The sequence below is a fragment of the Schistosoma mansoni genome (assembly GCF_000237925.1).
Source record: "Schistosoma mansoni, WGS project CABG00000000 data, supercontig 0138, strain Puerto Rico, whole genome shotgun sequence".
Classification (NCBI taxonomy): Eukaryota; Metazoa; Platyhelminthes; class Trematoda; order Strigeidida; family Schistosomatidae; genus Schistosoma; species Schistosoma mansoni.
The window spans coordinates 170,267-182,737 of record NW_017386041.1 but is presented as its reverse complement, the minus strand read 5'-3'; the positions used below and the strand labels follow the sequence as shown (position 1 = coordinate 182,737).

The 12,471-nt window shown below is 36.3% G+C and overlaps 1 protein-coding gene and 1 non-coding gene across 3 annotated transcripts in view, besides 1 other annotated feature; one reads left to right on the top strand and one right to left on the bottom strand.

Annotated features, from left to right (window-relative positions):
• The first annotated feature begins 1,078 nt into the window (after positions 1 to 1,078).
• Smp_tRNA_02346_Gln_TTG.1.1 lies at positions 1,079 to 1,145 on the top strand. Its single transcript has one exon. It is a non-coding gene (tRNA).
• A 6,181-nt stretch (positions 1,146 to 7,326) lies between these two features.
• Positions 7,327 to 7,377: a sequence feature (Short protein (Smp_164460, CCD60173.1) was converted to a misc_feature.).
• Positions 7,378 to 9,164: 1,787 nt separating this feature from the next.
• Positions 9,165 to 12,471, bottom strand: part of Smp_164450.1 (hypothetical protein) — a gene marked incomplete at its 3' end in the record, with an annotated part of 81,634 nt that continues 78,327 nt past the window's right edge. For both annotated transcript variants that reach the window (XM_018788487.1, XM_018788498.1), the window contains 2 exon segments: positions 9,165 to 9,200; positions 9,770 to 9,901. In XM_018788487.1, the coding sequence (XP_018646522.1) occupies positions 9,165 to 9,200; positions 9,770 to 9,901 (168 nt within the window).

Here is a 12,471-nt window from a genome sequence, read left to right as displayed (position 1 = left end):
TGTTGACCATCTCCAACCACCATCTTATCTTAACATGGCGCATGCAGTGTCGAGTCACCTAGACTAGTGGCCACATTGCAACTTGGTCGATAGTATTCGATCTGCACTAAAAAAGACTTGACACACATGACATTAATCGCCATCCAGTGATCAATCAATTGTGATCAATGAGAAGATTCAAACAAACAATACAAAATGAATCCAAACTATCTTGACGTTTGAAAAAAACATCACTTTTAGAAAACAATATTTAGATTTTTGGGTGCCCATGTTAATAAGTAGTAAGTTGTACAGTTTTATTATTTGTTTTACAGTAATTATCTACCTTAATATTCACTGCATTCATATTTGAAGTCATTTCTTTTTGGGAATGACAAGCAGGTTATTATAAGTTCTATTTTGTTTAACCTTGGCTATATCAAAAGGTGAGTCTTGGTGAATAATAGTTATTTGATAAAAACAGAAGATTAATACAAACTGATACGCTTGATGCTGATACGAGTTCACCTTACTCGATAAACGGAATGAAGGTCAAAGACAGTGACAGAATAGGTGATTCTAATCCGTTGTCCTCGGCCCTGCGAACTAGATCAAGAAGTCTTGATGAGGCATAGAAGAATGTATTCTACAAGCCTCCAGGAAATACGAGGTCACTTAACACACAAAGCAAGCTTATTTATACAATGATAGAAACGCCCTTGGGAGAGCCACAAAATAGAGTACGAAAAAAATCCGTCAACCAATGACAGTCAAGTATTTCCAAGTGAGAAATGTAAGTTGTAGGTCAACTAAGAGTCTCTTGGTGCGAAAACAAAATTCAAATTCATTTAGTATTGTTCGTTAGCATCTTCCCATCGATGTGTTAAGACTGCAACTGGTCAGTCTCTAATTGGCATATGTGCATACTGTGCGTATTGCCTCTATCTAGCCTTAATTCACAAGCATTATAAGCAAAGATGGATAGTGGCTAGTAGTGGAATCCAGTTGCAGCCCTAACACATCGATGGGAAGATTCAAACAAACAATACTAAATGAATTTAAACTTCACCCCATCGCACAAGCAAGTGACTAACAGGACTCAGTAGCTAAATGGATAACGCTATGGCGTTTGAAGCGAAAGGTACTGGGTTCGACTCCCAGAGTGAACATCAACTCTGAGATGCAGGTACATCCAGCTGACGAGCCCCCCAAATAGGACGAAACGCGCTTCCTCGATTCCACTGTTAGCGACTATCTATCTTTGCCTACTATAAAATTAAAACTTTCAAAATGAAATTACAAAATTGAGACCTTTTCCAAGTGAGTTCTGGGGATCCAATGTCCTCAACACAAATTCATATTGATTCAATTAAATACTAATTAAATTTAGTGATCAAGAGTTAAAAAAAGGATTGCTTCAACGAAAAATCATAGTACTTATAAGTAGTATAACGAAAATGAGTTGAAAATCAAACCAACAAATTTTACATTAATTCAATTTGTACTAAACATCAATGAATATGAACCATCTCAAAACATTTAGTATTGTTTGTTTGAAGCGTTTGAAGCGAAAGGTACTCGGTTCGAGTCCCAGAGATGCAGGTACATCCAGCTGAAGAGTCCCAAATAAGACGAAACGCGCTTCCTGGATTCCACTGCTAGCCACTATCCATCTTTGCTTCATCTCAAAACAGTTTATGGATTTGAAGATTAATTTCTTTCTTATATATTGTAATTTGGGCTTTAGCATCCCTAACACAAATAAATATGTGTTAGTTACTATTTCAGGGTTACGCGTTAAGTGGGATATAAACTTGAGGGACTATTATAAGTAAATGTGATATGAAGAACCAATCAGAAGTAGCTTAATGAGAGGGTCAATCGATGGCAATCAGAAGTGAGCTAAAGGAAAGGTGCATTTCATTGGCTAAGAAATGAATTAATTTCCTAAGGGTTAGAGTAATATATATATATATATATATATATATGAGCACAATACACTTGTGTTCTCAATCAAGTAGTCAGTCGGGGGTTAACGCATATCACACAGTGTGTCAGTATCAGATTTTAGACACCATCCTTCACACCAGTTTCTGGTGACAGGGATAGGATGAATTATGTATATCAGTCAGTCAGTCTGTCTGTCACAACGTAGAAATTCGTACGTACGTACATCAGTTCGAGTTACCATACCACATTAACACAGAGATGCAGTTGTCCATTCAAATCCCATAGTGGTAGAAGTAGTAAGAGTATAAGCAGTAGTCCAAAAGGTTGATGCTATTCAAGAAGCATAATCCAGTGAAATCAATTTGGAAAGAGAGAAAAGATAGAGACATGAAGTCGTGGAGATAAGAGAGTTATTAGGTGTAGGAAGGATTTGAATATAACCAACTGGGTCTCGTGTGCAGTTAAAGGGTATGAGGGCTAATATCACTTCCCGACTGTCAACACTGTGGAAGGGTATTTCTTGAGGGACCTGAAAAAGAAGTTGGATTAGTGTTGGTCTTAACGACCTGGGAGCGTGACCACAGTGCCCAAAGGACAACTGCTTGAGGCTGATCACGCACGGCCTTTTTGTGGGGAATTTTTGACGTGTTAGCTCCGTTCTTCAAAGGACCTTACCACCGGAGACGGAAATCCGTGAGATAAGGCGAGGTGTGCATTTTTAGGGTCGACCTTTTCTAACTCCACCCCTCCTTGTGGGAAGGCAGCATCGCTGTTATGCTGGTTGTCTGAAGGAATCACCTTACTGCCGTCACACCTCTGTACAATCGGCAGTACGACTTCGTCTTCGGACCTTGGGTTTGCTGCTTTTAGTCTTACCGCTCTTCAACCGACCTGTCAGGCATGGTAGGACCTTGAGGAACGATTGTTCTAGCCAATATAGCTCGATTGGTTCATCACGATAGGCAAGCCCTACCACCACGTCAAGGTAGCAGCAACGGAATAAAGAACATCTACAAAGTAGAACTGTGGAGAGTTGAACTTTCATAGTCTTTACATCAGCAGCAGTAACCTGCCTACCAGTTCGATCTTTAATACCGGTTTCAAATTTTCTTTTGAGGACAATCTTCTGGTCTATGGATCACAAACCATTCATGAACTATTACAAAAATGATTGTGTAGCATCTTGTATGATTTTATGACATATTCCTAACTGTCCAAGTTCACACGGAATCTTGATTAGCAGTTTCGAAAGTTAGACGGTTTTTCGGATGAAGCTTCTCATCTAGTCTTACTTTTCTGCCTCTACATAGATGATTGATCAATTTTAAGAAAAATGTATTATTCTATAGTAAAATAATCAACTGAGTAGAAGTAAGAGGATTCATACGACCGATGGAAGATTTTCAAATATCCTTTGTTCTGTTGTTAGATGTTCCCGTCAATCAGCATTCAAACACAACCCTTCACTTGTACCTTAGCCTAATCTAACAATCCCAGTATCCATAAAGCTAGATGGATTTAAAAAGAATGAAGACATGTAAATACTAAAGCGAACAGTATGAGAAATTGAATGAATGAAATGAAGGAATATGAAAATGTAACAGATTCAAAGTCAAGTGAGATGAGAGCATAAGCTCAGCCGTTTTATTATTATTATTATTCCCAAAGGAGAACTATTATAGATAAGATCATGAGTCAATTGAAGCTAGACTACCATGGAAAACCTGAAAGCACTGAACGGCCGTTTCGTCCTATTGTGGGACTCCTCAGTGGCAGTGCTCACCCGCGATCCCGCTTCACGAGATTGAAACCCAGGACCTACCAGTCTTGCGCCAGAGCACTTAACTGACAGACCACTGAGCCGGCCGGCATCCAACGGTGTTAATGTCTAAGACGACTGTTTCCTAACCCTTCAGGACCTAGCATATTACTGAACAGTAAGAATATCGGAAGTCATCATCTAACCTATACCTAAAAATTATTATTACTATTAAGTTAAAAAGAAGGTTATACATATTTTGAGCCAACCTAAAATTACTGTTTGAAAATGATTGAACGAGTGATATCGATTCTTATTAGAATGGGGGGTTTGTGGAGATTATAGTAATTTTAATAGTTGAATTCATGAGTCGGATAGAGGCAGGTAACTAACTCAGGCAATTGATAAATGATTGAGCAAGATCATGGTCGATTGAAGTTAGACATTAACACCGTTGTATGTCGACTCAGCGGCCTACAGGTTAAGCGTTAGCTCGTGAGATCGAAGGTCCTGAGTTCGAGTCTCTTAAGCACAGGATCATGGATATGTACCACTGAAAAGTCCCATACTAGGACGAAATGGCCGTCCAATACTTGCAGGTGTTCTATGGTGATCTAGCTTGGATCAACTCCTATGCTCCTCCATGAGAAGTAACAGGCGTAAGTAAGTTAGTCGCTTTCTATGAGATGGTATTGCTGACCTCATGCCCAACCCTTCTCCTTTTCCCGGGGCTTACGACTATCAGTAACTCTAGAAGAGATATATGCAAAGTTACTAAGATGATTTATGTAAAATAACAAAAGAAAATGATTTGAAAAAAACTTATAATACATGACAATTAAGGTAAATTTTTGTTTTAAGATGGTGGTTGTAGGTGGTCAACAGGAAACCCTGGACCCGGGTTTCGTGCTACTTGGCACTCATTAGCAAGGTGTACCTGTAATCACCACCCAGTGATCAATCAATAGTGAAATTTTTATTTTGTCATACAATCAAGATTTGATTCCATTGAATAGTTGATAGTCTATAGACAATATGGTTTCTTTTTTTCTTAATCCTGAATTATTAAAACCAAAGTTAAGTATATAAAAACTACTTTTTTACCTATTTTAAATTATACATAATCATATTCAAATGACAAATTCCCCTTAGTATTTCTTTGAATTGTTTTTAGTTTATGTAATAGATTGTTATTGAATAAGGAATAGACAGTCAGTCAGCCAGGATATATAGATAAGTTCTTAGCCGCATTGTCTTGTATGTCTTGAGAAAAAAAGAAAGACAATTTGTTTTGTATTTGCTTTATTATTACTTTATTCAACACACTGTTTGTTGATAACTAACACAAAGTTGCACTATTAGTCTCGATTTTATTGAACGTTTCAGTAATTGTTATATCCTAGTGAAGATAAAAGTATGGGTAACTCCCGGGATCTATTAATGGACTATTATTCTATATATATTCTTATTGTTTAACTATTGAGCAATTAGATTGCGTAAATCTATATTCATCTTATTATAAGCTTCATTTTGACCTATGGGTTATTATTATACGATTTACTGTCCCCAAATTATGTTCAGATTATAAATTACCGTCTCCCACGTTCACAGCCACATTTGGCTTGATCTTGTACAAAGATTGTTTCCTATTTTATGGTACGATGCGGTTTGTCTATCTAGTATATAAACCGAGTATGCTCGAAATAAATGATTCGCATAGATTGGCATAGCAGAAGCTGTTATTGGTGTTCTGGACTCAATTGGAAGGGCTAGGCGGACAAGGGACCCATAAGGACGCTAGACTGCTTATACCGGTCGAACGTCATTGATTTAGCACAGTGTTAAGATTGCAAAAGTCGTATTTCGATTAGTGGATAATTCACGTGATAAAAAGCCGGACATAAAATCAATAACGAATTGGATATGACGTTCTTATTTTATAGTCACAATAGTATTCATTTGACACCTTTCCCTTAGATCATATTTTGTTTTAGACTGTTATTGAAATTATTATACAAACGATATCTGTGTATCTTATGCAAATGTGAGGGCAAGGATCCGCAAGGCAAGAGCAGCATATTTACAACTGAAGAACATCTGAAAGTCAAAATAATTGTCAACCAACACCAAGATCGGAATTTTCAATACAAATGTCAAGACAGTTCTACTGTATGGGGCGGAGACGTGGAGAACTACGAAAGCCAATATCCAGAAGATACGGGTGTTTCTTAACAGTTTTCTACGCAAGATACTTTGGATCCGATGGCCAGACACTATCAGCAACAGGTTACTGTGGGAGACAACAAACCAGATTCTAGCGGAGGAAGAAATTAGGAAGAAGCGCTGGAAGTGGATAGGACATACATTGAGGAAATCACCCAACTGCGTCACAAGACAAGCCCTCACATGGAATCCTGAAGGCCAAAGGAGAAGAGGAAGACTAAAGAACACATTACACTGAGAAATAGAGACAGACATGAGAAGAATGAACAAGAACTGGATAGAACTAGAAAAGAAGGGCCAGGACAGAGTGGGTTGGAGAATGCTGGTCGGCGGCCTATGGTCCATTGGGAGTAACAGGCGTAAGTAAGTAAGTAAGTAATCTGTGTATCACGTAAACATTAATTGTATAGAATAAAGTGAATATAATGCTAATTATGTTACTGATATAGTGGGGTGAATAGTACAGAAGCTTGACTTGAAACTATCTATATGGGAGATTATTATTTATATTTATATTGCAGAAACACTTAGACTTTCATTTTTATATTCTCCTATTTCCGAACTTTTGTTTGAATGATAACTCGCTGTTAGCTGCCTTATTCCCCTACTACTCTGATCTTGTATCACTAAGGACTGGTTTATATATACATTCTAATTTTCTAATTATGCTGTTGTATGGTAAGATATTTCAAGTTTGTTATTATAAGAGTTTTGAGTTACAATTGAATTGAGTTTTATGGAGAATTGACCTTTTCTTTGACCACCGTCACCAGTGAAGTCCTATCTGTGTCGGGCGAGGACAGATATCCATCTGCGACAATTGGTAATTCAACTAGAGAGAGGTTAAACAATTACTTTCCTGTCATTATGACCCAATCACACTGGACCTAACACAACCCGAAACTCACTAAATTCTGATAACCATACAGCAAACAGTTAATTTGCAAAATAACAACCAATTGTCTCAACCTTCACTGTTCCTTCAGTAAATATTAATCCATCTTCTCTAATTCCATTGTTCATGCATTTTCCTACCAATTGCACTTCATTTCAGCTCTTTCCTTATCGATCTTCTGCCACAATACATTCTATATCTGACCATCACCATATACTACTTATATGGATATAAGTAGACCACACTAACTTCATTTATAACACGATATTCCTTATAGAAAAGAATTCTTTATTTGTTGTATTTACTCATGGCTGGAATGGATTCAATAATAAACAAATGCTTACATAGTACTAAATCACATTGAGTCCAGTCTTTAAATAATCAAAAACATAATAACCCACTTGTTTGTTCATAAAAATGGATCATTCAAATGAATTCACAGAAGAAGAAAAAGGAGAAGAAAGGAAAAACAAAATTGAATCTGTCTTGTCAACTTATCACTGTATAATGAAGACATCAGTTAGATAAATACAGATATCCCACATTGTTCTCCTTCTTGAAGTAGATCCATTAAACTTTATCAACAAGATGTTCTAAATTAATGAAATGATCTGATTGTTCATGTCCTTCATGATAATCTTGTAATGGATAATGTTGACAATGATTATTGAATGGTTGAGTTGATGCTGTTGAACGCTTCTGTTGTTGTTGTTGTTGTGATGGGGGTGCAGGTGGTGGTGGAGGTTGTTGTTGTTGTTGTTGTTGTTGTTGTGGATACTGTTGTAATTTTCTTAATTGTGATGAACTTCTTCGACAACAATTATTCATGATTGAATGACGTGGTAAACTATAGATATTATTATTATTTGCTATACAATTATTCATAGTAGAATATTTTGTTGAATTTGTTTGACCTAATAATATCCATGGAATTACTGAAGCTTCTTGACGAAGCCATTGAATATGAATAGGTAGGAAATTGAATTTCTCTTGTAATTGACCATTGGACATATTGAGTAAATCTGCCGGTGTCATTAGTAAACATTTATGATTATGTTTATTAGTGCTATTAGTACTACTACTATTATTATTATTAGTAGTAGTACTATTACTATTAGTAATCATACTATTTGTATTAATACTATTATAATGTAATATATGATTTATATACATAGGTAAACCGATTGTTATTAAAAATTCTTGTAAACTTCCTGTTTTGATACCATCACAATTAAGAAAACGTTGTGATCGAATCTCTTCATTAAATGATATCTAAGAAGAAGAAGAAGAAGACGGAGAAGAACATTGAGAGTTATATTATTCTCCATTGTGGAATACACTATTGACTGATGAAACATTCAAAACTGTGATTTTGATTAAGCAGAGATGGATAGTGGCTAGCAGTGGAATCCAGTTTGACGCGCGTTTCGTCCTATTTGGGACTCGTCAGCTGGATGTACCTGCATCTCAGAGTTGATGTTCACTCTGGGACTCTAACCCAGTACTTTTCGCTTCAAACGCCATCGCGTTATCCACTCAACCAAATAGAACGAAACGTGCATCCTGGATTCCACTGCTAGCCACTATCTATCTTTTCTTGTAATGCTTGTGAATTAAGGCTATATCGAGGCAATACGCGCAGTATGCACATATACCAATTAAAGACTGACCAGTTGCAGTCCTAACACATCAATAGGAAGATTCAAGCAAACAATACTAAATGAATTTCACTCAAGTATATGTTTAATTTATTCATGTAATATGACAGTCAATTTAGTTAACAGGTCTATTATGTATTTAGAACTCCAATATAGGTCAATAGATCAATCTACTATGTTGATTTTCATAATATATAATCTATTACTTCGAATAATTTACTCTTGTTGTTTTTTTTTTCAAATTTATAGTCAAACCCCAACTCGCTAAAAAATGCTAACTAGATTGATCACTGAGTGGTGATCATTGTCATGTGTGTCAAGTCTTTTTTAGTGCAGATCGAATGCTATCGACCAAGTTGTAATGTGGTTACTAGTCTAGGTGACTTGACACTGCGTGCAATATGTTGAGATAAGATGGTGGTTCGAGGTGGTCAACAGGAAATCTTGGACTCGGGTTTCGTGCTACTTGTCACTGGTCAACAAGGTGTACCTGTAATCTTGAGGGAACTGGTGCTCTCTAACGGATTCGATCCCGTATCGATCTGCACTAACAAGGACTTGACACATATGACATTAATCACCACCCAATGGTCAATCAATTGTGATTGCATCTCAGTCTTACAGGCGTTCTGTTTATCAGTAAACACTATTGGTCAAGAGTTAGACCAATTACGCAAGGTCAATGAGTTTGTACGTCATTTCAATTAGTATGGCTTCCAGCCCATTCCTTGTTTTCCTAATTGAGGAGGAGTTCATACCAGTGTCGAAATTGGAAGACTACTCAACTAAACATAGTATTAGTTCATTTTTGTATTGGTTATTTGGATCTTATCACTGATATTTAGGGCTGCAAATGTACATTCTCATATTAACATATTTGCATCTTGTAAAGATTACCTCGATATTGCCTTAAATCACAAGCATTATTAACAAAGATGAATAGTAGCTAGCAGTGGAATCCAGGACGCGAGTTTATTCCTATTCGGGACTCGTCACCTAGATGTATCTACATCTCAGAGTTGATGTTCATGCCAGGACTTGAACCCAGTACCGTTCAATTTAAACGCCATCGTGTTATCAAGTCCCGGACACATTCCTCTCTCATAGTGTATTCGTTAGTGTTCATTAATGCACGCACATGATGTGACGTCATAATGATCTGATAATCTCACCGATGGTAAGAATATTGTTAGCAGAACCTTAACTTAACTAAGACTCCTTTCTAACATGAGAATTTGGGTACAAATATAAAAAAGTCAATAACTTATAATGTAACAACTTAAATCGATTAAATATTAAACATACTACAGGTCTTCGTATCTCCCTCAAATTAGTATCCCTTTCAGCTTCTAATGCCATAGCAACAGTAAGAAGATCCAAATTTGTTTCAAATGAATAACGTTGGATTAAACGTAAAGGAATATTTGCTCGACCAGTCTATGAAAAAAATAGAAAATGAAAGATAATTGAACAATTCAACATTAACTACATCAATTAGATCAATAAACTAGACATGTTTAACTGTACAGGTTTTACAGTTCATATTACCAGAACCCTAAGGTTCTGGGTTCGAATCTCACAAGGCAGGATCGTGGATGCGCACTGCTGAAGAGTCGCATACTAGGACGAAGCGGCCATTTAATGCTTACAAGTTTTCAATGGTGGTCTAACATTTATCGATTCATGATGTCAATAAGATGTTTGCTATTTATAATGCATTAACTTGCCTATTCTCTAGGCTACTGTATTTCTAAATGATAGGGAACAATATCCATGTCATCAACTCAAAGCATAGGTTTCTAACTAGCTGAATCCATTTCACTTGTTTGCTAATTATAATGATATCATCACTATACACATCATATATCTTTGTTCAGTTGATAACTATTCACCTAATTAGTACGGTTACTTGAGAGTAGTTTATGAAACTCCAATAATTACTTGGATAACTTCATCTAATATAACATAAATCATGAAATGGTAAGTTATTTGAAGTTCTAGTAGAATGGTAAAGCTGGAATACAACCATATTTCATCCTAAGAAGATTGCAATTAGAAAACATCTAGTCATTGAATCAATACAGTTATATATTTCTATAGCAACTTATAGCAATTAATTAGATTTAAGGTACGATCGAAGGGGAATTCTAATGAAAATGTAACAAACAAGAATGAAAAAATATTTGAAGTAACTCCATACATTCACCTCTCAAATAAAAATACTTACGAACAATGTGTAAACTATAACTAACCTCGTAAGCAAAGATGGATAGTGGCTAGCAGTAGAATCCAGTTTGAAGTGCGTTTCGTCTTATTCAGGACTCGTCAAGCTGGATGTACCGGCATCTCAGAGTTGATGTTCACTCTGCGATTGACTCGAATCCAGTACCTTTCTCTTCAAACGCCATCGTGTTATCCAGATGACGAGTCCCAAATAGGACGAAAAGCGCGTCGAACTGGATTCCACTGCTAGCCACTGTCCATCTTTGTTTACCATGCTTGTGAATTAAGGTATATCGAGGCAATACGCACAGTATGCACATATGCCGATTAGAGACTGACCAGTTGCAGTCCTAACAAATCGATGGGAAGATTCAAACAAACAATACTAAGTTGAACATAATTCTATTTCCTCATACAGATTTATAATCTTCATTTAGTCTTAGTTATTAGGTGAACACTATCAAAGTCAATTCAGGGTCTATAAGTTATAGTCTCACTTTTATCTTCTTCTAATCTATGAGAGTAAGTCAGTAATTTGTTGATAGTAATTCTTCATCTTAGTATAGATGTTGAACAGTAAATTAGTGACTGATATTAAAAGTCAATAAATTTCTTATTTCCTTACTTACGCCTGTTACTCCGAAAGGAGCATAGGCCGCCGACCAGCATTCTCCAACCCACTCAGTCCTACACATTTTTTTCTAATTCTATCCAACTTTTCTTCATTCTTCTCATGTCTGTCCCCATTTCTCGGCGTAATGTGATCTTTCGTCTTCCTCTTTTACTTTGTCCTTCAGAATTCCAAGGGAGGGCTTGTCTTGTGACACCATTGGGTGATTTCCTCATTATGTGTGTTCTATCCACTTCCAGTGCTTCTTCCTGATTTCTTCCTCCACTGGATGGAATCTGGTTTGTTCTCTCCCATAGTAGGTTTTTGCTGATAGTCTCTTTAATAGCTATGGTTAAACTATCATTCACACCGGTCAAATTACTATCAGTCTGTATATATCACTCATTATCATTAGTTATATAACTCTTCTTGAATATTGTCAATGCCTCACAAATTCTGTTTATTGGCTTAAACATTTTCATTGAAGAAATAGATTTACAACTCAGATGAATTCTTTTTCTTTAATGTTGTGTCCATTGAGTCGAAATAACACCCCTATTGTTCATTTATAGATTATATTCTACTTAACATAAACAGTACATATACATTTCATAAGTACCGTTCATTTTATACAGCTATATTGAACTAATTTACTAGTAACCATGACAATAGACTTTCAGTTAAACTGATCAAAAGAGAGAGAAAAAAAAGAGAAAAAAACTTTCATCACAAACCATATGAATTGAGAATGAATTCGGATTTTATCTCTATTGATTTAGATGATTTAACTAATTATTTGTAAAACATACATAGTCAATAAATATCATAAACTAGTGATATAGTTCTGTCTATTCTTTACGAAATTGAAAGGACAGAAAATGAATGTACGGCAGGGTTAACCGAGTCGGTAGACATGGAGGATCCACTGAGATGAGTTGGAAAACTCTGATTCCAAACCAATGTTGCACATGGGCTCCAGTTTCCTGAGGGAACAAATGGCGTATGAACCAATAGTTAATCACCGGTTATCATTGGATTGCATCTCGTTACGTTGCTTCACTATCTTGTGGATTAGACCTCTAGGTCAAAAACTCGGGGAGCGGCAAAACCTGCTACGGTATGAGCACCCGAATAGTATTCCAGCTCTCACACAAATCAAATGAGACTTATGTGG